General features: G+C 37.8%; 1 protein-coding gene across 8 annotated transcripts in view; it reads right to left on the reverse strand.

Moving 5' to 3' along the window:
• Positions 1–26695, reverse strand: part of LOC117400261 (zinc finger protein 521-like) — a 192541-nt gene that overhangs the window by 29047 nt on the left and 136799 nt on the right. For all 8 annotated transcript variants that reach the window (XM_033999917.3, XM_033999916.3, XM_033999915.3 and 5 more), the window contains one exon: positions 13543–13674. In XM_033999917.3, the coding sequence (XP_033855808.1) occupies positions 13543–13674 (132 nt within the window). The remainder of the gene's footprint in view (positions 1–13542; positions 13675–26695) is intronic.

Consider the following 26695-nt stretch of genomic DNA (forward strand, 5'->3'; position numbering starts at 1 on the left):
TGTGGCGTTTTTCAATTGCAAACCCTCCGTCTCTCTGGTTCTCTCAACAGATACCCACACTAACAGAACAGCCCTGTTACACAAGGTCTTTTCTTCAGTATACTGCAAAGCAACATCCAAGAAATAAAAAGTTACAGCACAAGTTAACAATTTACAACTAAAGTACAGTATTTGATGAGAGAACATTATACTACATCAAGGCTGCCACCTTTAAACATGTAAACGGCTCTGTTTAGTTTACTATAAATAATCATTTAGAAAATCCATAGACTATAATCTAACATTGATCAGCTGTATCAGTTTATTTTTTAATTGTGTTGTAATCGCATAGTGACTCAAATACTTATTAAATCACTCCCCTCCTGGCACATGAGTACTTGGAACTAGATATACAATGGCTGTTGATCTGTTTAGATCATAGAAGCTGCCTTATAGAAGGTAATATGCAGTAGCCAAAGTATAGCCCCTCCCCCCATTATTACTTTTTACTTTTTTTTAAATCAACCACCTATCCATAGCTTTTACTGCTCAATCATGAAATTCTGAGGTAGGCACACATTTCATCTAAGGCTGCATTCACACTGGGTCAGTTTCAAATGGACTCGGTCTGGTTTGTTTAGTTTGAAACAATGCATGCATTTGCTTGCTGTACACACTTATCTGCAAACAAAGGACGAGTTTGTTTGGATGCGAGCTAAAGTTTGAGTGTTTTTTGGGTCCTTTTCCTTTTTTTTTTATGATCAAGTGAGTTTGTGTTCACAATGCAGTTTGCAAGTGCACTTTGCTTGTTTATGGTCGGTGAACCGGATGTTACAATATCCTGCAAGGTATCTTGAAATGCATTGCTCCAGTTTTTAATAGCATGTTTTAGATTCTTACATATTGTTGTGGAAGAAAGCAGGGGAACGGGAGGAGCACTTCACTAATTTAATTAATACATTTGTTGAATGCCTACAGTAGGAGAATAGTACAGTATTCAGTTACACAATACAGCACTATTCTCATACTGTAGGCATTAAACAAAGTAATTTGAGAAAAGACCCTATTTTACCATTTTTGTCCAGTTCGGCTCAGATTTTGGTGACTGACCAAATTTCTATTCAGTTTCTCGCACTGTCCATGTTGTTTAAGGTTATGAGATTAAGGTTATGAGAAAGTTTACAAAACGAGAGGAGGCCATTCAGCCCATCTTGCTCGTTTGGTTGTTAGTAGCTTATTGATCCCAGAATCTCATCAAGCAGCTTCTTGAAGGATCCCAGGGTGTCAGCTTCAACAATATTACTGGGGAGTTGGTTCCAGACCCTCACAATTCTCTGTGTAAAAAAGTGCCTCCTATTTTCTGTTCTGAATGCCCCTTTATCTAATCTCCATTTGTGACCCCTGGTCCTTGTTTCTTTTTTCAGGTTGAAAAAGTGCCCTGGGTCAACATTGTCAATACCTTTTAGAATTTTGAATGCTTGAATCAGATCACCACGTAGTCTTCTTTGTTCAAGACTGAATAGATTCAATTCTTTTAGCCTGTCTGCATACGACATGCCTTTTAAACCCAGTCGCTCTGCTTTGCACTCTTTCTGGAGCAGCAATATCCTTTTTGTAACGAGGTGACTAGAACTGAACACAATATTCTAGATGAGGTCTTACTAATGCATTGTAAAGTTTTAACATTACTTCCCTTGATTTAAATTCAACACTTTTCACTATATATCCGGGCATCTTGTTGGCCTTTTTTATAGCTTCCCCACATTGTCTAGATGAAGACATTTCTGAGTCAACATAAACTCCTAGGTCTTTTTCATAGATTCCTTCTTCAATTTCAGTATCTCCCAAATGATATTTATAATGCACATTTTTATTGCCTGCGTGCAGTACCTTACACTATTCTCTATTAAATGTCATTTGCCATGTGTCTGCCCAGTTCTGAATGCTGTGTAGATCATTTTGAATGACCTTTGCTGCTGCAACGGTGTTTGCCACTCCTCCTATTTTTGTGTCGTCTGCAAATTTAACAAGTTTGCTTACTATACCAGAATCTAAATCATTAATGTAGATTAGGAATAGCAGAGGACCTAATACTGATCCCTGTGGTACACCACTGGTTACCTCGCTCCATTTTGAGGTTTCTCCTCTAATCAGTACTTTCTGTTTTCTACATGTTAACCACTCCCTAATCCATGTGCATGCATTTCCTTGAATCCCTACTGCATTCAGTTTGAGAATTAGTCTTTTACGCGTGACTTTGTCAAAAGCTTTCTGGAAATCTAAATAAACCATGTCGTATGCTTTACAGTTATCCACTGTCGATGTTGCATCCTCAAAAAAATCAAGCAGGTTAGTTAGACATGATCTCCCTTTCCTAAAACCATGCTGACTGTCTCCTGTTACCATAATAATTTTCCATTTTGGATTTTATTATAGTTTCCATAAGTTTACATATAATAGAAGTCAGGCTTGTTTGTCTGTAATTACCTGGTTCAGTTTTGTCTCCCTTTTTGTGAATCGGTATTACGTTTGCAATTTTCCAGTCTGTCGGTACAACCCCTGTGTCAAGAGACTGTTGCATGATCTTGGTTAGCGGTTTGTAAATAACCTCTTTCATTTCTTTGAGTACTATTTAGAGGATCTCATCCAGCCCAGGGGATTTGTTTATTTTAAGAGCTCCTAGTCCCTTTGACACTCTTTTTCTCTTCATCTATGTTTTTGCCATTTGTATCTCTTAGACATTTTACCTCCTCCTTGAATGTTCTCTTGCTGTAAAGTGCCTTTTTTCTCCAAATATATTTTTTAATTGATCTGTTAGACCATTTTGGCAATTTTATCAGAGACCCATAAACCCATATGCTTAAGGACTGCTAAAACATCAAGCCTCTGAGGCTTTGCTACTTTGGTAAAGTTAGTAATTATCGTTTAATTTCAATTTGTTATTATTTAAAACTTTTGCCCATGGCTACATTGGGGCACTGTAAATGGAATAGAACAAGAACTGTAGGTAACGTCTCATTGGGCGTTTCTAGATCAGCTCATCTTAGGTACTGAATGCAAGGGCTTCAATAATATAAACATGTTCCAATTTTAATGACTACAAAACAAGGCCCTAAGACTGTGTAACAGTTTACCTGGGAGACATACCATTAATAATTAAATTATATATGCCACAGGCAGAGTCGGCTTGGCAGCAAAGACTTCTGATGGATGCCTGATGCACTGTGACCTGAAAAAAAAAAACCTTTATGTCTACAATAGTATCTGTATAGCAAATGCGAGCTGATTATGGGGTGCAGGCAAATGTCTTCGACACCAACCTAATGAATAAAACGACAAGCCAGTCAGAATCTGTACCTTTGGAATAATCCTGAAACTGCATTCCCTAATTATTTTGCACGTCACTCATCACATACAGAGAAAAGTGTCAATATCTCAAAGCTGATTTCTCCTTGGGTTTTACGCATTAAAACATGTCTATTTAAAAAAAAAAAAAAAAAGTACATTGCCATGGTTTACATGCAGTGATAAAAACAAGTCTCAGCTTTTTTGGCACACTATTTTAGTAGTACCATTCCGGCAATTATAGTTTACATGCAGTTTTATTTTAGGGAGAAAAATTCTCCTTCCAAAAGCAAAGATTCTATTAAATATGGAAGGGAAACATTTTAATGTCAGCGTTCCAATTTGGCCTTGCATGACTACTGATATCGTGCAGCTTTCTTTAACTAGGTTTACAAGAAGTTTTTAGGTTGTGTTGAAGAACCGCAAGTGTAGCCTGCCTCATTTTACCACCAAAACAATAAAAAGCGAGGGAAACAAAAACATATCTTTACACAGATACCAAAAAAATAACCAGCATAAGAGTGCTTTGTACGATCCATGCATTATTTACTAAACATTTTTTTTACTGTATATATATATATATATAAATGTATAATATTATTATTATTTATTTCTTAGCTGACGTCCTTTTCCAGGGCGGCTTACAATTGTTACAAGATATCACATTATTTTTACATACAATTACCCATTTATACAGTTGGGTTTTTACTGTAGCAATCTAGGTAAAGTACCTTGCTCAAGGACACAGAAGCAGTGACCCCCACCGGGGATTGAACCCACGACCCTCTGGTCAAGAGTCCAGAGACCTAACCACTACTCCACACTGCTGCCCTATATGTATATGAATATATGCAGAACGGTAGCTTCAGCAATTCAGACCTTTATGGTAGTCTACAAACAGCTAAAATCCAGCACTTTAGGTTAATGATCTAAAGAATATCCATTCAAAATATTTAGTGCAGTGCATTTTCTAAATAGTGGTAGTAAATCTTCAATAGGGCAGCAGTGTGGAGTAGTGGTTAGGGCTCTGGACTCTTGACCGGAGGGTTGTGGGTTCAATCCCCGGTGGGGGTCACTGCTTCTGTGTCCTTGAGCAAGGTACTTTACCTAGATTGCTCCAGTAAAAACCCAACTGTATAAATGGGTAATTGTATGTAAAAAAAAAAAAAAAATTATGTGATATCTGTATAATGTGAAATAATGTATAATGTGATATCTTGTAACAATTGTAAGTCGCCCTGGATAAGGGTGTCTGCTAAGAAATAAATAATAATAATAATAATAGGCTACCCTATCCTACCTATCCCTACTGTCAGTATGTACAGAACTTGATTTCCCAGGAATTCAATGGTTTTCATTACAGGCTATTTTAATAATGTGTTCTGTTTTTTTCTTTAAGATGTACAGCAACTGTAACAATCAGTTATCTACCTACATTACCCAAACATTTATTTATTAATATTGCTTTTTTGTGACTGTACATCCTTTGTGATTTTCAAATTTATGTCTAGCTTACTTGTTTAAACACCACTTTCGTATTTTCAAATTTTTCTTTTTTTTGTAATCGCATTAAATCATCAGTAATTAATGCTCTACATCTCTAGATTATTAAATGAAGCTATGAGGGGCCTAATTTCACAGAACGTGTTTTAAATTCCCAAGATCAACTGGGGGCTAGCAGATCGGTGGGCTACTAATTTGCTAATACAAAGATGTCGGAACAACTGGCACAAGACTGATTTCCTATGTAGACGGTAGACAATAATGCAATGAGGCATCAGTCATCCTGCTCTTTTGCACCCGGCACTAAATAGCCTCAAAAGTGCTCTGTGTTGCCAAGAGAAAGGGAGACAGGCAAGGGCAACCTCTGCTCTCTACAGGAGGAATTTTCGTCTTTCTTTTGAGAAAGCAAGAAAATAATATAAAGCCGTCTGTGAAAAAAGGATGCCATGGTTTCCTGAGATTGTTCTTAAACAGTAATGAGGTGGGAAAAAAAACAATATACAATAAAAATCCCTTATGAATAGTCAATGCATTTCCAGTTCCAAAACATACGAAGGTCTTCCAACTTTTTTTTTTTTATTCTGTACAACTGATATTAAAAAAAAAAAAAAAAAGTTATAGAATCAGCTAGTAACACATATCACTATGTATAACACATATATACTGTGGCAGTAAATAGTGTGGGTGTTCGTGTGTGTTTTGGTGGTGGTTGGCAGGGATGGGTTTAATTCCTGTATCTGTGTGGCAATGCGCCCCGCCCCTGTGTGCATTTGTGTGTTATGTGTTGTATGGTGCGTGTGTTAATGTTGGTGTATAGACATTGGTACATGGGATATAAACAGGTCTGTGTTTCACGTGGTATTTAAATTGTATAATTGTATTTAGGCACGGGATTGTACATCACTGCACGTGCATTTAAAGTAATATGCGCGCACGAGGTTGCACGTAATTAATTCACGTGCTGGGATTCAAGTGAATAATTAATTAGTAATTGAATCCCAGCACAACGGTATAAATAGATGCACGTTTCATTCATTCGGGGTTGGGTGTTCGGTGAGTGGAGAACGAGTGTGGAGAAGGAGAAACTAAACAGCAAAACGAAAGTAAGAACGTAAATATAAGTGTTTCACTCACCGTGTTTGTTTTGTTTGTCTCTTTATTTTGGCGTGAAGTGCCGTGTCCTGTTTTGTGTTCTGTTACAACCTTTTTATTTTCTGTCTGTTAATTATTAAATGCTGAGCACGATCACGCGCTCAGCTTCACCAAAACCCCAAGTCTCTGTTGTTTATTTCCTGGCTCTGGGCTGACGCCACCCACTCCGGCCGTCTTTGTGACAACCTGGTATAAAACATGTGAGAATGTGGCTGTTCCTAAATAGAATAATTGGTGTTAATTGGGAACAGCCACGTCCTATAAAGAGAACCAAAGCTCTATTTAGGGGAGACTACCAGGGAGCTGGAACAAAAGGAAGGTACTGTGTGTATGCTTTGAGAATGTGTGCTTATTAGTTTAAAAACCTGAAACCTTTAGTTAGCACTCCTGGAAGGAGTTAAGGTTTTGTTTTGTTTATTTTGTGTTTAAAATAAATATACAGGCCTGCCCTGTTTAAAAACGCACCTGTGCTGTTGGAGTGCTGTTCTTTTGCACAAAAAGACAAGTGAAAGACGGTCCTGCATGTGGCACGCTCACCCCGGTTTGTCACATATATATGGAGCACCATTTGTGCCTAAACTATCCAGCCATTAATTTGTCAGTTTTTTTGTCAATTCATGAATTGGTCAATTTGTCCAGCATTCGTCCACAAATTTGTCAATTCATACAGTAATTCATAAACATATTTGTTAATTCATCTAATAATTCACAAAATAATTTGTCAATTCATTAATACGAAAGGCTGTACAGACTTTAGTTTGAAGCGTTTGCTCGCCGCTTGACCTGCAAATTTCCAATCAACCAGACGGACTTCCCTGCAAACTTCCCAACAAACAGACAAACTTCCAAATGTCAATCTTGCACCGTGCCGAAAACACTGCAACCTTTCTAGCCAATGGGAGCACACACTAATTTTAACCAATGAAAATCCAGCCTCACTCAAAACTGTTTCAGCCAATAATATTGCAGTTTATTAGAACCGCTTACTCCTTTACAGGGTTGCGGTGAGCTGGAGATGGTTAGCACTAAACTTGAACCACTTACTACAATCATCTTACCTTTAGGTGAGGTAGTGCAAGATTACTCCAAATTATGGTTTGTGATACCGGCTTTATATGCTGTATACAGTATGCAGTAGCTTGCTGGAAAATAAAATAACCAAGTGATAATGATTTCACTTTCTGCTGTGTGGCAGAGATGAACTGAATCCCCATTACAGCAGGAACTTGAATCACTTGTGATGAAGCCATACAGGCAGCCTTGAGATACAAATGCAGTACATTGGTATTGAGAGACTCTCATTCTTATGCTTATTTGTAGGTTTTCAAAGTTTTTTTTCTTTTGAACAAAGTGCTAGGAAACTACTAGGTCTGTGACAGGTGGTTCAGTACAGTGACACTACTAAAAACAAGAATACCTTTCATCACTGACAAAACTTTGTCTGTTTGTTTGTTTTTCCCTTCAAATCCCCAATCCCAATTTTCAGACAACCCTTGTAGCAACTCCTACTGGAAAAGGCAGGCTGTTATAGCTCCAGGCTCCCCTACATCTTATGCTTGTCAAGCCTACTCTGGGTACAACAGTCATTTTGTCATTTTTCAAGGGGCTTTCAATCCTCTCATCACCCAGCATAGTGCCTGGCATGACTTGGACCAAAAACTTGGAAGTACTACCAGTCTGCCAATCTATTAAGCAATATATCAGGTATTATCTTACGCTGACACAGGACCCCTAGATATAGTGTACAGAATACAAGTGCTCACTGAGCAACTCCCTGGAAACGACATTTGTTTCTCCAGACAGACGAACATCCCCAAATCTGCACCAGTTTTCTGTAAAACAAATAACAAAGTAACAGGACTGTCAAGAAACAACTAAGAGAGGTGCATGTGGGATTATTTTTAAAGGGTGTTAAGTTAGCATGATAGTAACTGCTTTTTGAATATGTCCCAGAGAAAGAGAAATGAGAGAGTGGATTGCCCAGTGATATTCCTCTGTCTAAGCTGCAGTCAGGCATCCTGACCTTATAGGATAGATTTAATTTTTCCCCCAATTTAGAATGTCCAATTATGTTTTTTTTTTCTCCTCACCACAGCGAGTCCCCACACAGCACAGACGTTCTGTGGGCGTGTGAGTGTCCTCCGATTTCACAAGCCTAAAGCCAGAATTGCTTTTACGCCGAGCAATCCAGAGCAGAGGTGGGCGGGCTACCGATCCCGGAGAACAGAGATCAGCCCTGCTTTTTATCCACTCTGAATGTGCTCGGTGTCTGTCCAGCAGGGTTCACTGTTGCACGATGAGGAGAAGGAATCCCTGCTGGTTTCCCATCCCCCACACCGGGAGCGTCAGAGCGATGTGACGCCCCCTTCAGAGTCCCCAGCAAAGTTTGGCCTCTGCTATTGACTTCCATGAGGATATTCTGCGATATACAATGCATTGTCCGCTTCTGATATGCAAAGAAAGCTCAGTAAAGACCAAAGAATTTGCCATATAGTGGTTGTATCAAGAGGATGAACCAAGTGCCTCAATCCTTCCACTCTTAATAATGCTATCTCCTTGTACAATCGATGCACCCTGTAGTTTCATTTAATTATACCATGTAAACATACCACTTCCCAAAAAGACACAAGTGAAATGACTTTAGTAATGCCAGATAAGCCTTCAATGGACAGCAGTCTACATCACAAAAGAAATGCACAATTGATCACAGTTGGTCATCTCAGTACTGAATGGCAGGAGCTTTATGGGAAAACTGCCTACACTGTGCCTGGCTCAATGCAGTGCAAATGTGACTTATTATTTATGTGCAGTAAAACAATATGGCTAAGGATAAAAATAGTCTAAAAAACACTGTCTTTCTCTTATAGCGCACCAGCATGCAAGCCTTCTGAAGAGCAAAGGCTGCTTGGTAGTGTTATTTATTATTATTAATACATAGTGTTATTTATTATTATTATTATTATTATTATTATTATTATTATTGTTATTATTATTATTATTTATTTCTTAGCAGACGCCCTTATCCAGGGCGACAGTCATAAACAAATACATTTCAAGAATCACAGTACAAGTATTAATACAATTAAGAGCAAGATAAAATACAATGACTTTGGTTCTAGCAAGTACAAGTATGACAAAATACGATTCAATAACGGAGCAGATAACAGTGTTAGTGATAGTTATATCAGGATATAATTAAATACAAAATACTACAGATTAAATAACACTTGTGACAGATTACAGTATTCTAAAGTACAGGATTAAATGCAGTAAAATAGGGAGCAGATAAGAACAAGTAAAGCGCATTTGTTGTTCGCACATGGAAATTTGCATTTAAAACACCCCTATACAGCCATATATGGTAAATGCAGCCGGTCTTCCAGAAGAATGAGATCACTTTCAGATCAAATTCTTAATAGCCTACACACCTAATACCATTTACAGTTTCATATTAATGTCTTCTGTAATTAACAGTGCACAACTGAAACAAGAGCCTCACAAAATCATTACCTTCTGTCCTTTTTTCTGCCCACATCACCTCAAAAAAAATATTTTTTTAATAGAGAATATATGGGTTCCTATATGTGTTCTATAGTAACCATTACCCTATGTACACTATGTAAGGAGTTATAAGCAATTTTTGTATTTGGCCTTAAAGATAGGTCAAAGGTCACAGTCAAGGCAATTTTTGAGTGGAGCATATATGGGTTCTTATATCTGTTCCATAGTAACCATGACCATATCTGCACTCTGTAAGGAGTTATAAGCTAGTTTTGCATTTGACCTTAAGGAGAGGTCAAAGGTCACAGTCAAGGACATTTTTGAAGAGAGCATACATGGATTCCTATATCTGTTCCATAGTAACTATTACCTTAGCTGCACTCTAAAAGGAGTTATAAGCTAGTTTTGCATTTGACCTTAAGGAGAGGTCAGAGGTCATGGTCAAGGCAATTTTTGAATAGAGCATATATGGGTTCTTATATGTGTTCCATAGCAACCATTACCCTAGCTGCACTATGTAAGGAGTTATAAGCTAATTTTGCATTTGACTTAAGGAGAGGTCAGAGTGTGCGTGAGTCTACGAACATTCTCACACAATACTTCCTGTTGGAATGTGCGTACACACGGTTTAGAAGGGGATACTTGCGCATGCATGGATGATAAATATAGACCCAGGAGTTTTTTGGTTTAAAACGTAGGGCAGTATGCACACTATCTGTCCTATTAGCAAGCACATATTTACAATAAAATAATGAGATGTTTACCAGCCAAGATGAAAATGGAACTGACAGGAATTGCTTTTACATGAAGACAATTCCATAATAACCTAATTTAAATGTATTTTTTGAAGAAGCCTATTCATTGTGTATATATATATATATATATATATATATATATATATATATATATATATATATATATATATATATACATACAGTACTGTGCAAAAGTTTTAGGCAGGTGTGAAAAAATGCTGTAAAGTAAGAATGCTTTCAAAAATAGACATGTTAATAGATTATAACTAAATGCAAAGTGAGTGAACAGAAGAAAAATCTAAATCAAATCCATATTTGGTGTGACCACCCTTTGCCTTCAAAACAGCATCAATTCTTCTAGGTACACTTGCACAAAGTCAGGGATTTTGTAGGCATATAGTCAGGTGTATGATTAAACAATTATACCAAACAGGTGCTAATGATCATCAATTCAATATGTAGGTTGAAACACAATCATTAACAGAAACAGAAACAGCTGTGTAGGAGGAATAAAATTGGGTGAGGAACAGCCAAACTCAGCTAACAAGGTGAGGTTGCTGAAGACAGTTTACTGTCAAAAGTCATACACCATGGCAAGACTGAGCTCAGCAACAAGACACAAGGTAGTTATACTGCATCAGCAAGGTCTCTCCCAGGCAGAAATTTCAAGGCAGACAGGGGTTTCCAGATGTGCTCTCCAAGCTCTTTTGAAGAAGCACAAAGAAACGGGCAACGTTGAGGACCGTAGACGCAGTGGTCGGCCAAGGAAACTTACTGCAGCAGATGAAAGACACATCATGCTTACTTCCCTTCGCAATCGGAAGATGTCCAGCAGTGCCATCAGCTCAGAATTGGCAGAAAACAGTGGGACCCTGGTACACCCATCTACTGTCCGGAGAAGTCTGGTCAGAAGTGGCCTTCATGGAAGACTTGCGGCCAAAAAGCCATACCTCCGACGTGGAAACAAGGCCAAGCGACTCAACTATGCACGAAAACACAGGAACTGGGGTGCAGAAAAATGGCAGCAGGTGCTCTGGACTGATGAGTCAAAATTTGAAATATTTGGCTGTAGCAGAAGGCAGTTTGTTCGCCGAAGGGCTGGAGAGCGGTACACGAATGAGTGTCTGCAGGCAACAGTGAAGCATGGTGGAGGTTCCTTGCAAGTTTGGGGCTGCATTTCTGCAAATGGAGTTGGGGATTTGGTCAGAATTAATGGTCTCCTCAATGCTGAGAAGTACAGGCAGATACTTATCCATCATGCAATACCATCAGGGAGGCATATGATTGGCCCCAAATTTATTCTGCAGCATGACAACGACCCCAAACATACAGCGAAAGTCATTAAGAACTATCTTCATCGTAAAGAAGAACAAGGAGTCCTGGAAGTGATGGTATGGCCCCCACAGAGCCCTGATCTCAACATCATCAAGTCTGTCTGGGATTACATGAAGAGAGAGAAGCAGCTGAGGCTGCCTAAATCCACAGAAGAACTGTGGTTAGTTCTCCAAGATGTTTGGGCCAACCTACCTGCTGAATTCCTTTAAAAACTGTGTGCAAGTGTACATAGAAGAATTGATGCTGTTTTGAAGGCAAAGGGTGGTCACACCAAATATTGATTTGATGTAGATTTTTCTTCTGTTCACTCACTTTGCATTTTGTTAATTGATAAATATAAACTACTAACATGTCTATTTTTGAAAGCATTCTTACTTTACAGCATTTTCACACCTGCCTAAACTTTTTGCACAGTACTGTATATATATATATATATATATATATATATATATATATATATATATATATATATATATATAACAAATTCAATATTACCTTTTTACAATGCAGTTTGTGATTCCCAACAAGTGAACAGGAGGGAGCCAGACCCCTGCTGCCCTGGGTAAGTCACCATAACCACCCAGTAATACTTTCTTTCTCACCTCATTATGTCTGCCTGCTTCCTCTCTTTGTAAAATATGTCCTTTTTTCTCCCACATCACCTCAGTATTTGACTTTAAAATGTATTGCGCCCTGTACAAGATCAGGTTAGGTTTGGCCGAGGTTCTCTTTATAATGTATACCTGACCAGGCTTCAGTGTCCCCAGTCCTTCAGGAGCTTTTAGATTACAATCTCCCATTCTGTCCTTCAGGAGTCCTCAAGGGAAGCCCGAGCTACGTATCTAACTGGCTTTTGCAGTTCTATCCTTGTTATTGTCAGCTTGCCCGCATCCTCTCCTTGATTTTAACCCTGTGTTGACTTTTTATTCTCTCAGATGTCTTGACATGCGCTGCTGTGACATACCGTTGGTCGCTAAAGCAGACAGCAACCAAGCAAATCAGTGGAATACTAGAACTGAGGCTTACAGTTGAAAACTGTTGCCCTGAGGGTTGAACAAATGACAGACAGTGGTCTATAATTTATTGCTCTGGAAGTTGCTTTTTTAACTCAGGAACAGCTTCCCACTGTTAAAGTGAAAACTGCAGTTAATATCTTTTTTTTTTTTTTTGCATTAAACATTTAATTTAAATTCGTATTAAAAGATATTCATTGTATTATAGGCAACAGCACAAACTATTTTTGGTCAAGTGACCCTTAGCCAGTTGGGATGCAAATTTAAAAATAAGGGTTAAATACATAATCAATCACAATTGGATACCATAAGAGGTGACTTAAGCATGCACAGGCACCTCCACTGCTGTTTATCCCTGTCACCGAGGATATGCATCAACATGGGGGATAATTTCTCCCCAATTTAGAATGTCTAGTTACAGAAATTCCCCACAACAGCTCAGGCACACTGAAGGCCAGTAGGCGTCCTGCACCTATTGCCTCTATACGGCGAAGCATGGCAACAGATGTTGGCGAGCTACCGACCTCTGGAGGGCAAAGGCCAACCCTGCTGAAGTGCAATGTGAAGAAACAGTCAATGACGGTTTTGCCTCCCTAACCCGCAGGAGTGCCAGAGCCAATGTGACACTCCCTGCAGAATCTCCAATAAAGCAATCATTAATTAATAAAGCACTGTGCACTAACTCTGACACTGACGTCCTAAACCCATAACAATTACCATTATTTGTGCATGACAAACCACATTGTAAAGTGTCATCCATAATAAAATACCCAGGCCTTCATTTTTATCCGTTATTGAATGAGTTGTCTAAAAGTCTATTTTTCTCTAAAATATACTATTTATTTACTATAACTCGAAAACCCAATAAGCAGTAATTTGTCAATATAACAATAAATCCACATCTTTCTGTATAAAGTTCCCCATTTACAATGAGAAAACATGCATATTTGCAAACCTACCTGTGAAGCAGACAGGGCATTTGAAGGTGCCCCCCATGCCTTCAAAGCTGTGTTCTATTAGATGGCACTGCAGTTTGGCTGGCGAGTCAAAGGTCTGGTTGCAGAGTTTACACTCGTGGTTCAAGCCTTCCTCTGTTGAGGAGAAAAAGGGCACTTTATTAATATGCTAAATGAAAGCCACTGAGGAAAAAAAAAACAAAAAAACAGAAGGAGCAGACTATGAACATCTCCAGCCATAGCTGTCTACTGTATTTACAGAACCTTTCTTGTAAAAGTAAATGAAAGAGGGATGCAGAAACCTAAATTTTCATTATTATTATTATTTATTTCTTAGCAGACTTACTATCCAGGGCGACTTACAATTGTTACAAGATACCACATTATTTTTTAAATACAATTACATTATTTTTTACACATTATTTTTACATACAATTACCCATTTATACAGTTGGGTTTTTACTGGAGCAATCTAGGTAAAGTACCTTGCTCAAGGGTACAGCAGCAGTGTCCTTCACCTGGGATTGGACCCACGACCCTCTGGCCAAGAGTCCAGAGCCCTAACAACTACTCCACACTGCTGCCCACACTACATTATAAGACCTATCTCGAATTGGGATGTTAGAATAAAAGACACGCCTTCTCCCACCTTGATATTGCAGACTAGCTACTTGCATAGAGTTAGGGGCTGATTTTCAAAGATTTGTAAATTACTACATTTATTTTGGAGAAGTAATGTTTGAAAGGTTTGATACTGTATGTGCTCTATCTGCCTCTTTGCAAACCAGTGGAAAGACTTCATGGTGAAAGGAAAAAAAAAAATCAAAGTCAAAGTTTACAACTCTATTGATTACAATATGTCTAATGGTTTGGCACGTCTATCAGTGCAGTAGCATCAAAGAACAAGCAAGCAGCAGTCTTTTTTATCAGTAACCTTCTGTGTTGGTAGGGGTGCTGGTATACTTGCAAGAACTCAATAACACAAGTAATGGCAGAAAAAAACCCCCCAAAAAAACATCTACATTAAATTACAAAGGAACTGTACTATGAAAACAAAGAAAAAGACAGACAAATGGTCAAGTTATCAAATAAAAACTAAAGTAAATTGAAGGGCTTTTTTATGTACTGTATTTTGATCCCCTGAGCAAACTATTCCAGTGAAAAGAAAATAGAAGTATAAACCCTAATATTACATTTATTGGGCAAGCTTCAAATTAGGAGGTGAGTTTAACCCCAAGATTTTATTATTATTATTATTATTATTATTATTATTATTATTATTATTATGTATTTATATGGCAGATGTATTTATCCAAGGCGACTTACAGGTGTGGGCATTTGTGTACTGTGTTTGTGTGTGCATGTGTGTTGTTTGTGTGTTAGTAAATCCTACTTGATTAAAAATATGTATTGCCAGGGGACAAAGGCTGGCACTCAGCAGCGTGGCTCCCCCTGAAGAGCCGAACGGCACTGCCAGCAGAGTAAACCCGTTGAGATGCAGTGCAGAATGCTGCTAAGTCCCCATGAACGGTTTAGAAATAAACAGGCTGAGAACACTTCTGGTGATGGTAGGACAAAATGATTTTCTGGTCACACTTTCATTAGGCAAAGAAAGCAATTGCCTTTGGTTTTCCCTTGTGAAAACCAACTCCATTTAAACTGCTATAAAAGTGCAGTAAATTGGCCTAATCAACAGAACAGTAGTTAGACTACAGTTTCAGTGAAGCGTTACATTTATCAATAGTTTTTATATTACAGAAAAAATGCAATCTGTATTGCACCTAACTGCAGTATAACTACAGTATATTTTAATATATATATATTCTTTCAGTATTACCTCTATGTCCTTACTTACTTAGGACATGGAGGGCCTTATTTTCAAAGCGTTTCCTCCATTGTTTAATTAATTTCTATTTATTGAAAGGAGAAAAAAATAATGTTAATGTTACAAAATGAGATACAAGACACCTTGATAGTCTTTAAGACAACTTAAAATATATAACTTAGTTGTTTGGCTTTAGGTTTATAAAATGAACAAATGATTTAGCTCTTTAATAGAATGATATTTTGATGTTTGTACAATTTAACTGCTGATTCATTGTAGTTAAACACAACTTTTCTTTTGAAAAAATGTATACATTAAATGATACAATTTGCACCCTGACTTGACAGATAGTTACTGTTGCCTTTTTTAAAAGTTAATTGAATGTGATTAACGTGAAAAGCCCTAGCCCTGCTCTTTACTTATTTTTTTTTTGGTTTCTAGCCAAATATTTTGAAAATATTTTCCTAGGACAGCTCACAGTAGAGTCCAAATAATTCTACAGCTAAGAGGATTGAAGCACAAAAGAGGTCAATAGTCTTGTCCAAGGCTGCGCAGTCAAGCAATGGCTGGTTTACAGTTTGAATGCAGGAGCTCCTGGCTATTCTAACATTGAGGCCATGCTACCTCACAACAACTAAAAAAAGTATAAGGAGAAACAATAATTACTAAATTGCACCTTTTTCTATTACAGCAGTGGTAACTAAAAAGCACATACCTCAGAAAACTCTAATTTCTGTCCTGCGTCTGTACAGTTACATGGTTTAATTTAGTTAAATTGCCAATTATTTTATTATTTTCTCCCAGTTTGGCATATCCAATTATTTTTTAGGCTCAGCTCACCGCTGACTCGGGAGTGGCGAAGACGAACACACGCTGTCCTCCGAAGCATGTGCATTCAGCCGACCACTTTTTTTTCACACTGCAGACTCACCATGCAGCCATCTCAGAGCTACAGCATTGGAGGACAACACAGCTCTGGGCAGCTTACAGGCAAGCCCACAGGCACCCGGCCAGACTACAGGGGTCGCTGGTGCATAGTGAGCTGAGGACACCCAGGCTGACCTAAGCCCCCCCCCCCCCCCCCCCCAAGGTTAAGGGCGCATCTTGCACTCCACTCGGACTGCCTTTACCAGATGCGCCAACTCGGAAGGCCACATGGTGAGACCACATGGTGAGACATACAGAGTACCTCCACATTCCTGCATTGACAGGTTTTACTTTATCATGTCTGTCATAAAGCCCATGTTACCTCCCTTTCTCACTCCCTGCCCCACTGTGACAGGCTCCAGCTATGCCCCTGCTGTCGTTCCTGCCAACATTCCTTAATTTATCAAGCCTGGCAGTTGGCAGCCACAGGGTGAGGCGTGTATATATATATATATATATATATATATATATATATATATATATATATATATATATATATATATATATATATACACACACACACACATACATAATAAAACCTTGACCCAGAGCATCACATTTCACTTTTGATCAACTGCCTATGGCAAACAGAAACTTGGAAACAGCATTGGTAGCTGTAAAAAACCTCCCGTCAATACATCTGAGCTGCTTTGCTTCCCACTGAGACTGGAGTTTGGACCCCCCAAAGGTACAGGAGATCATGAATGCAACTTAAATTACCCATCAATAACATTATGAACTATGGCAGAAGCCCAGGCTTTTTTTCTTAATTTTAACTGCCATCTTCTGCAAAATTATAAAATATTTGTAAGGCTACAGCACTGTATTATAATGATGCTTTGGGCATGTTCAATTTTTAATACCTGCACTTCATGAGAGTCTGTCTAGTCCAGCAAAAAACAAGTTAATTCAAACTTGTATTAAAAATGGAAAAAAGGGATTACAGCAGAAAATTATTCAGCAGCATTGCTCTGTAAGTTTAGCCACTCAAGTCTTTCGTTGGAAAAACTCATGGGCCCTTGTCACGCATGTTAGCTTCGGTGCTTCTGTCAGAATCACACAGGCTGTGGTTTATGCCTTCTTGGTAGTACAGTGCAGACTGTGTATTACATACTTGTCAAAAAAAAGAAAACACATATGTTAGGTCTGGAGTAGCCCACAGTGCATCACCCTTTCACCTTTTACAAAACATGATACAATACTACACATAGCTATACAACATTGGCCTTAACTGTTGCCTTTTTTAAAAGTTAATTGAATGTGATTAATGTGAAAAGCCCTAGCCCTGCTCTTTACTTATTTTTTTTTTGGTTTCTAGCCAAATATTTTGAAAATATTTTCCAAGGACAGCTCACAGTAGAGTCCAAATAATTCTACAGCTAAGAGGATTGAAGCACAAAAGAGGTCAATAGTCTTGTCCAAGGCTGCACAGTCAAGCAATGGCTGGTTTACAGTTTGAATGCAGGAGTTCCTGGCTATTCTAACATTGAGGCCATGCTACCTCACAACAACTAAAAAAAGTATAAGGAGAAACAATAGTTACTAAATTGCACCTTTTTCTATTACAGCAGTGGTAACTAAAAAGCACATACCTCAGAAAACTCTAATTTCTGTCCTGCGTCTGTACAGTTACATGGTTTAATTTAGTAAAATCGCCAATTGTTTTATTATTTTCTCCCAGTTTGGCATATCCAATTATTTTTTAGGCTCAGCTCACCGCTGACTCGGGAGTGTCGAAGACGAACACACGCTGTCCTCCGAAGCATGTGCATTCAGCCGACCACTTTTTTTTACACACAGCATTACTACAGCATTTACTGCAGTGATGTGTATGTAGTATACTGTAAATTACACTTTAAAGTAATAACTTAAACCTCTACTCCAATACTTACTGGAGTATCCTTCCCTGTCCTTAATAAAGCTACGTCTTATCAAATCTCATAGCAATGTAGATTAACCTTTGTTATATAGGGACATATCTTTAAAATGTTGCTAATAATTTGGAGTTAGCTTTTGCGTCTAGCCATTTGGGCTCTGTTTTTTTCACATGGGAGTCTGTGGCCACCTGGTAGTCTTAATAGATGGATCCATCTGTATTTACCAGCTGTTCTAAGGGGAGTCAGTTAGAAAGTAAAGTCTTCCCTTTATGCACATGTACACCTAGCTCAATTGAGAGTAATCATAAATCAGCTTAAACTGAATTACTGGTTTATGCCTTTATTCTGTCCCATATGTGCCTACTGTTATTTTCTACAATGTGACTGTCCTAATGAACAATAACCATGTATTGCTTGTTTCTCCTGTATAAAAGCTTAGACAGATGTCAGCAATATAATAATGTCTGGTATCGAATACCTGTACTGTATGTTTATAATGTACTACAACATTGTTCTGTCAAGATGCTTGTATTCTTTAAGTAGCCTACATGGTACCTTCAGTAATATCTACACAAAGCAAGCTGCAATACTGATGACCATCATAAATGGGTTTTCTTGTACTGACAGCTCCCACAAGGCCTTTACTGATATATGTCAGATAATCCTGCGTATCCACACGCAGTCACATGGCAGGCTGCAGGCTGCCACTGAAACTGATGCCAACCCTAGTGTGCTGTACTGCTCGGTAACCTGGTGCTGGAACTAGCTGTGACATATCTGTCCAGACAGGCTCCAGGAGATTGACTATTGCTCAACTCACTTTCGTTAACTTTCATTAATATTTTGTATTAGTGCTAATTTGTTGGGTGGGGAAAAAAGAAAGCACAGGCAAGGGCAGAGAGAGAGAGAGAGAGACATAAAAATCAAGGACAAATTGTTACCTAAAGAGCATAAAAAGATGTCTGTAGCAGGTTTAAAATGATCAGAACTGCTGACCCACAATTGTTTTATTTGAACAGACAAGAAACTCAATTTAGGGCATAACTATTTTTTACTTTATTTTATTGTGGGCAATAATGGAGCCTAAAAAATGTAAAGCAATATGTATTTGTATCAACCAAATCTAAATTTCCCATTAGTTGCATGAATATCCCAGAAAGTTTCCTGCCAGCTAAAAATTGTATTAAATAACAACTGTGCACAACAGTAGAATTGTCTATTTGTTTGGATGTGTGTCCCACAATTGTAGAAACCATCACCATTAATTAAGGAATGTCAAGGATAACAATTTTTTTTTTCATAAAAGACTAACCCACAGTTGTGTTTTTTTCTTTTTTTCCTCTCCTGACCTCTGCCCATGACAGAGCAGTAAACACAATTCCTATTTTTATAATTATCCTTTTCTCAGAGGGCCACACGTAAGTTTTGCATGCTGAACATTTAATATATCCAATGCTATATCCATATGTGTTGCCCTTTCCTGATCCCGAGCATATAAACTTCCCTATTAGCAGCCTTGACTGCTTAATTATGCAGATTTCTTGATACCTGCCTGCCTGCCTGTAAAATGACTGTGTCTAACCTTTTTTTTTTTTTTGGAGCGTGCGTGTGTACCTGCACCATGCTGGTCATCCTAATGAAAACAGCGTAAGGGAAAGGGGCTGATTTGCAGTAATAGAGGTTGGATCACACTGGCAGTCTGTCCTTAGTGGGAGTTAGAAAAGAAGTCAAATGGCTCATCTGGTTCTACCCTACTGCTCCCATGGTGAGTGAGTTCACTTCCTGATGCTTCCCATGCTCCCTTCAGGCTGTCCAATCAGCACATACACCAGGGAGCCCAGCCTAGCTTGCAACAGTCTCTGTATCTAGTTACAGACCCACCAGGGATAGTTAGATCTCTCCCCCCACACCTCCTCCCTAAGTCCTTAAGATGAAAATCCTTCTTTTTCATTTCTAACAAAGCTGCCCCGATACTAGCAAAATAACACACATCTGCATATCCACAGGGCCTCACATTTCTTAGCCTCATGGTTTATGGATTTTCCAACCTCTTATACAGAAAGCTCCACTTGTGTGCCCCCACCTAATATTTTGCTTAGGGGGGTGGTGGGCTGTGAGGGAGTAATTTACCTGGTTTACAGTAACATTTAAATATTCAGAGGCCAGTGGAGAGCGCAGCACGAGAAGGGAAGAGCTTCGTCTTGAGAGGGTGGAAGGTGGGCAGATGGACTGTGGAGGATTTTGAAACCTGATATTTGACGAAAATTGTGCCAGCGCTTAACTATAATGCCTGCCCTGTCTATACTGACCTCCCACTGGCAATATCTTTGAGACTGGAGGACCAGCAGTAAGGAATTCATGATCAGTTTTAGCACTTGGCATTCGAAAAAAAATCTCTGATGTACAGATTTACACAAATCTCAAGAGCATGGCGCCTCTTTAACCAGGTCTACACTTAAAGGGGCCCTCTCCCCTTTTGCATATGTATATCACCCAGGACGCATTTGTTTAAAAAAGCAGCAGTGAATTACTTTTCCTGTTTTATAACATTGTTATAACTATGTATATACTGTACAGTGTGCAGTTGTTGTTTTTTTTACTTTTTTGTTAACTCTACACCACTGTACTCCTGGCAGCTATTTTTTGCTTTACTGTCATTTTACAAGGCATTGTTGCAATCAATTACAAAAGAAAAAGCCATACAATTATGATATTATGAGAATGTAACAAAAACATATGTTTTGTACATTTTAAATAATCTGGAATAAGCCTTTGTATCCCCTTAAAACATCTGGTGAAAGAGATTCTCGGGTGGAAAAGTAAATCATTGCAAAGGCCAGATGCCACACTGATAAACATGGATTAACCTGATTAACCAAAGCTCAGTGTACACAGAGCATACACAATAGTCATTTCTTAAAAGCATTACAATGTCATAAAGAAAACATACATTTTTTTGACATCTAAAAAAAAAAAAGGCCAAATCAGTTTTATTGTACAGATTGTAATCTTCCCAATTAGCGGTCAATACTTCGATATTCTATATTACATTATTTTTTAATCCAAAATAAATTAAAGCCTTCCGTTGTTTTTGTTTCTCAAGTACTGTATACGTGGATAGCTGCAAATGCTAAAAATTGCTTTAGATAAACTAATGGAGATTAAAGATTGAATAAAAGATTAAAGAAAACAACATTAAACAAAAAGTTAATTAGTTTGATTTATACTAATTTAAAACTGTTTGGATGGCTAATAAGAAAGAAATACCCCAGAAAATATTCTCTCAGGCTTTTTAATAACCCTTTCCTTCAGTTTTCTTTTTATTAATCGTTTACATGTTGCACTACTAGGTCAACATTAAGGATCTTAAACTGCAATAACAGTTGAGCAGAGGAGCATCACAGGAATCCTGCTAGATGTCCCCTAGCAACCAGCCGGCTAAGCACAAGGTCAGCTAGCAGGAAGCACTGCCAACACTGGGGTTATCAGCATTGATCTAGCTGGTCTATCCCAAATCAATGCTCTTCCAAATAGGGCAGACTTTGTTTGTTTGTCTGAAGTCGCAGGACTCAAACAGGCCAATATGACCAGTGCCACTATTACAAAATACAGTGATTTATACTGGAAGCAGTTTTTCAGTAAAACCTCAAAGACCGATTTACCTATTAAAAAATAAAACATGAAAAACCTTATTTCACAGAGAGGATTCAAATGGGCCTTCACACTCCTTGCTGCTGCATTTATCAATTAACAGATAATGGGAAAAATCACAGCAATTAAGCCCAGGACTTTCCCAGAATACAAAGCAGCTCCACCTCTGTGTATTCCTTAGAGAAACAGCAGTTCTAGTCATCCATGTGGAACATAGTTAATTTTAACGGTATACGCCCCATGAGTAACATTATTCTGATGAAGAAACATACCACGGGTAACCCCCTGGGGACCATGCTGATTGGAAAGCCATAGCAGAGGTGTGAGGACATTTCTTGTTTCTATACAGAGTTACTGAAGGAGAACACAAACATTATTATCATGGTTAAACTGAAAGGCCACTTCCCTTCACAATTTGTTTTTATTTATCTCTATTTGCACAGTCTTGCTGAGGCCAGTAATTAAGACTTGTATTTGGAACTACAGTAGCAACACCTTTATTGTGAAACACGTAATGTCTGTTTTTTGAAAGTTGTACAACAATATAAGTATTATAAAAATAAAAGTTTTTCTTTCAATACTGTAACTTCCAAAATTACGAAAAAATTAAGGAAATAATATTCCTGACTCTCAATATTGACACTTTCCATTCCAGCTGACAAGATACATTCCCTTACCTGACCAAAATACAAATGCTTTCCTTTTTTTCTTGAAAATACATATAAAAAGGAAACAAAACAGTATTGGCACAGTACCTCAGACAAACAAAATAATAAATAAGCTATGCTGTTTCATTACACATATAAAACTCTGTTGTGCCTTACAAAACGAAGAACAACATTTTAAAGCAGAATTCATAACTTATGTTTGTCTCAAGAAAAAGGTAAAAACAGCACTGGAGGCACAAATGATCTGTCATAAAAATAGGACCTTTTGATTGGGGATGACATTCATTTTAAGCGTTCAAACATGATAGGGGATCTGTCAGGGTAAGACTTGTCAGTGGCTGTCCGATGCTGTGTAAGAGTGCCTGGGGAATGAGGATACATCTCTTAATAAAAGTCAGTAGTGTCAGCTCCAAACACATTAGGATTGGTGGAGGTGCTAATCAGTAGACTGCTGGCCACAACAGTCTGCCTTGATGTCTACTTTAAGTGCCTCACAGGTATGTATTATGGCAACTCCATTTAAAAATATACACACAAAATAGAGTTCTCGGGGGGGGGGGGGGGGGGGAAATAGTGATCTCATCTGATTACCCGATATGTTACTTTAAAACCATATTTAAAATACATTTTACTTTCAATTATAGAATGGTTACCATATGGTAACCCAAACAGCTTCTTTCATAGACCGAACATTAAAGGTAACATTAGGTTAGGTGCATGATTATTCTATATACTAGACAAATATTGCCCAGCTAATTGACTGGTGCCTTGGTCTTGTCCCTGCTCTTTCTTCCCTTTGAGTTTCATATGAAACACGCAATCTCCATTTCGTGCTGGAAGACAGTACGCTGATCTGAACTGGTTTCAAACTGCTGATCTTCAGTACTGAACACTAACAATACTACCCTAGGTAGATATTAAACTGTGGCAAATCTTAGCTGGCAGTAGACTTGAAAAAGTAAGGGAATAATATCTGGAAAGCTCTTAAACAACAGCAGTGAAATACATTTATTGGGGACAAATAACTAAATAATTTGAGTGAGAGTGATTCTAGCACTGTAACTGCAGTTTCCAGGCAGTTCCCCTTATGTATTGAAGGCAAACTTCACAGCACAGGTATAATTACCACTTTATCGCCCCTTCATCAACACTAAACTGACATTGTTTTTCTTTCAGGAGCATACTCCTTCACACATCACCTATACGAAGACATTGTGCCAACAAAATAATAATTTATGAAATAGCAGCTCAAAATCTAAATCTAAAAATCTTTTCAAGTCATCCATGGTAGAGAAAAAACAAGAATCTTGCCACTGACTGAACAGAGGAATATTTCGCAATTAGTTAGCCCCAGTATTTGTCTGGTTTCTAATTATTACTGCTCCTATTAATTGACTACATAGCCTGATGTGAAAGGCCCTTTTCAGCGCCACAGACCTCTCTGTGCCTTCCACAGCTCTCTGAAGTAATTTAGAAAATGCTCATATTTTAGACAAAAGGAGAACATTTGGTGAAAGAAAATTCATCTTGAGGTATCTAGAGGTTTCTTAATAGAAAAGGCAATTCCCACTGTGCAGCCCAGTGCTCTAGCCAGACACACATGCTTAGGACCAGCAAGCTGCCTTCACAGTGGGCCAAAAGTCATTAACATAATTTTATATAACATAGGCAACTCTAGAAATTTTATATATCTCAGCAAACAAAAGAAAGACATTTTGCATAATGTCTTTTTTTTTGTGAAACATATCCTCTTGGTAACTCTCCATCCCACCCCATGCTGCTAATCACACTGGGAGAGAGAAATTCATTACCTCATCTAAATCAGAATTAGTCCTTTCATTTTGATGGCAAACTTCATTAGAGAGGCCTTCCTAATCCAGCAGGGACATGTGATGAATCTATCTAGGGGTAATAATTTGCTTCAGACAGCACATTCAGCCACTTGTTCCACACGCTTTTTTTTTTTTATGTCTTTATTAGATCAAACTACTAAACATCCAAACAAGTAGAAGGAAACACCTGTATATCATTCGTTAATGGTTCTTTGAGGACCTTCGTGTAAAGCGTAGGTTTTCTTCTGTCATATCTCGACCAGGCAGGACAGTGGACTACAGTACAATTCTCAGTGTTGACCATTGCCAAGGAGAAGAACGCAATACCAATTATTTGCAGTTTGTTTTTCTGTTTGCTAATAAGGTTATTGTTCTGTTGTTTTTGTTTCCGCATCCTATTTTGCTGCTGCTTGGGATGGATGGCATTCAAAAAAAAAAAAAAAATGGAACAAAAATAGCAATTTCTTGCAATGTTATTTATAGACTGGGATTTTAAATTGATGCCTATTCCTGAGTAATTAAACTATGTGTAAATATATATTCAAGTGTAAGCATGAGGTTTATTTCATATGAACTTGATAATAAATTAATTCAGAACTAAACGCTCAAAATTCTGAGGTAAAACTGAGTTTGATTTCAGAATATGATATTGAGTGGAAACCATGATAGATCAAATTTTACATTTTCCATATGAGTGATATAAAGGTTCCATTCTTTTGCCAAGCTTGTCTTGTGTCTGAAGATACTTTATTCTTTTCAAGGCAGCCCTTTTAAGTATGCATGTTTGTTACCTATAAGAGAGGCCTTGCCCCCATGCTAGGAGGATCTAGTCGGGGTGCTAGGATCAATCCCTTCCTGTTCTTTCACAAGCGCCATGAGAGCTTTCATTTCCACAAAACACACTTGGTCCTTGATTTTACATGTCATTTGAAGGGAGCAGTTCTATGTGCACTGTGGCGTATTAGACACAATGTTGGCTGGGGTGTTGAGAAGAAATCTGCATTAAGCTAACACTAATAAAACTGTTAAATGTTAGGAATTTATATATTTTATGTGTGCACAAAGTAGATATTTGTTTTCATAAAACGGTACACCTCTAATGACATTTTTTAAGAAGCTCTCACCCTCTACAGTATGTAATTGCCCTCTTTTCAAACACATGATTTCTCAGTCAATTATTTTTGGCCTCTGGACTGTAACTAGCTTTAAGTCTCAGCTCCAGTCTCTAGAGCTCTATAAAGTGGGTATCTCACATACATGTCCTCAGCTTGCCCCTCATGCATCAGGTAAAGGATAGTGGTAGTATAGACACATAATTCAGAATTACCATTTATTTAAAGAGAAGCGTTAATATTTTCTGTCAGAATAATAGCTACGCTACAATACTTGGCCACAATGTCATTCCAAGTACTCTGTGGGGGAAAAAAAGCAAAGGTGTAAAATAACACCTTCAAAAGGTGCAGTCCTTCAGTCCTATTGTCACTGTTTTTCCCTAATTATTTTATTAAAGTTATGGTTCAAACTCAATTCAATCCAAGTACCTTGTGTCTTTCTTCAGTGGTAACAGGCACTATGCACTTTTCTTGCGACACTTAGCAAAGTATACATTTTGTCGTATGTACTACGAGAAAATATGTTAATGAAAAGAGTTGCAATATACTAATTTAAATATTTGTTGCGTCTTCTTAGCAAGATCTCTATTGCGAGAGTTGTTCAAATAAATAGCAGGGGTTGAGTTGTGGTTTGCTGCAGCAGAGGGTTGCCCAAAGGATAACGTCTATACATGCCAGGGTCCAAGCATCAAAACAACATTGTTTTTGTTAGGTTTAAAAAAATACAATAAAATCACACACACATACATTTATAGTGCTCAATGTATTTTAAATGTATAACATTTTAAATGTATGAAATAATGTTTGTAGGCTACACATTACATTATGAACAAAAATATAATCTGTACAGTATGCCTATACAGTATACAGTACAGTGTAATAATGTCAAATGAACACCGAGCAGACTTTTTTTTACTTTAGCTTGTGAGCTACCGATCACTAAATAAATCATGCTGCTGAATTGTACACATTGGTGTACAATGTGAATAAAAGATTATTTTAAATTGAAACTATTATTATTATTATTATTATTATTATTATTATTATTAATAATTTCTTAGCAGATGCCCTTATCCAGGGTGACTTACAATTGTTACAAAATATCACAATACAAAGAATCACATTGCAAAATATCACATTACAGCAGTTATAAAGTACAGTAAAATCAGCAGAAAATAAGATCAAATTCAAATAAGAGCAAAATGAAGAATACAGTAAATAATTACATTTAAGACTGAATTTGACTATCAGCTGTTCCATTGAG

This window comes from Acipenser ruthenus, chromosome 4 (assembly GCF_902713425.1).
Source record: "Acipenser ruthenus chromosome 4, fAciRut3.2 maternal haplotype, whole genome shotgun sequence".
In the NCBI taxonomy this organism is placed as follows: domain Eukaryota; kingdom Metazoa; phylum Chordata; class Actinopteri; order Acipenseriformes; family Acipenseridae; genus Acipenser; species Acipenser ruthenus.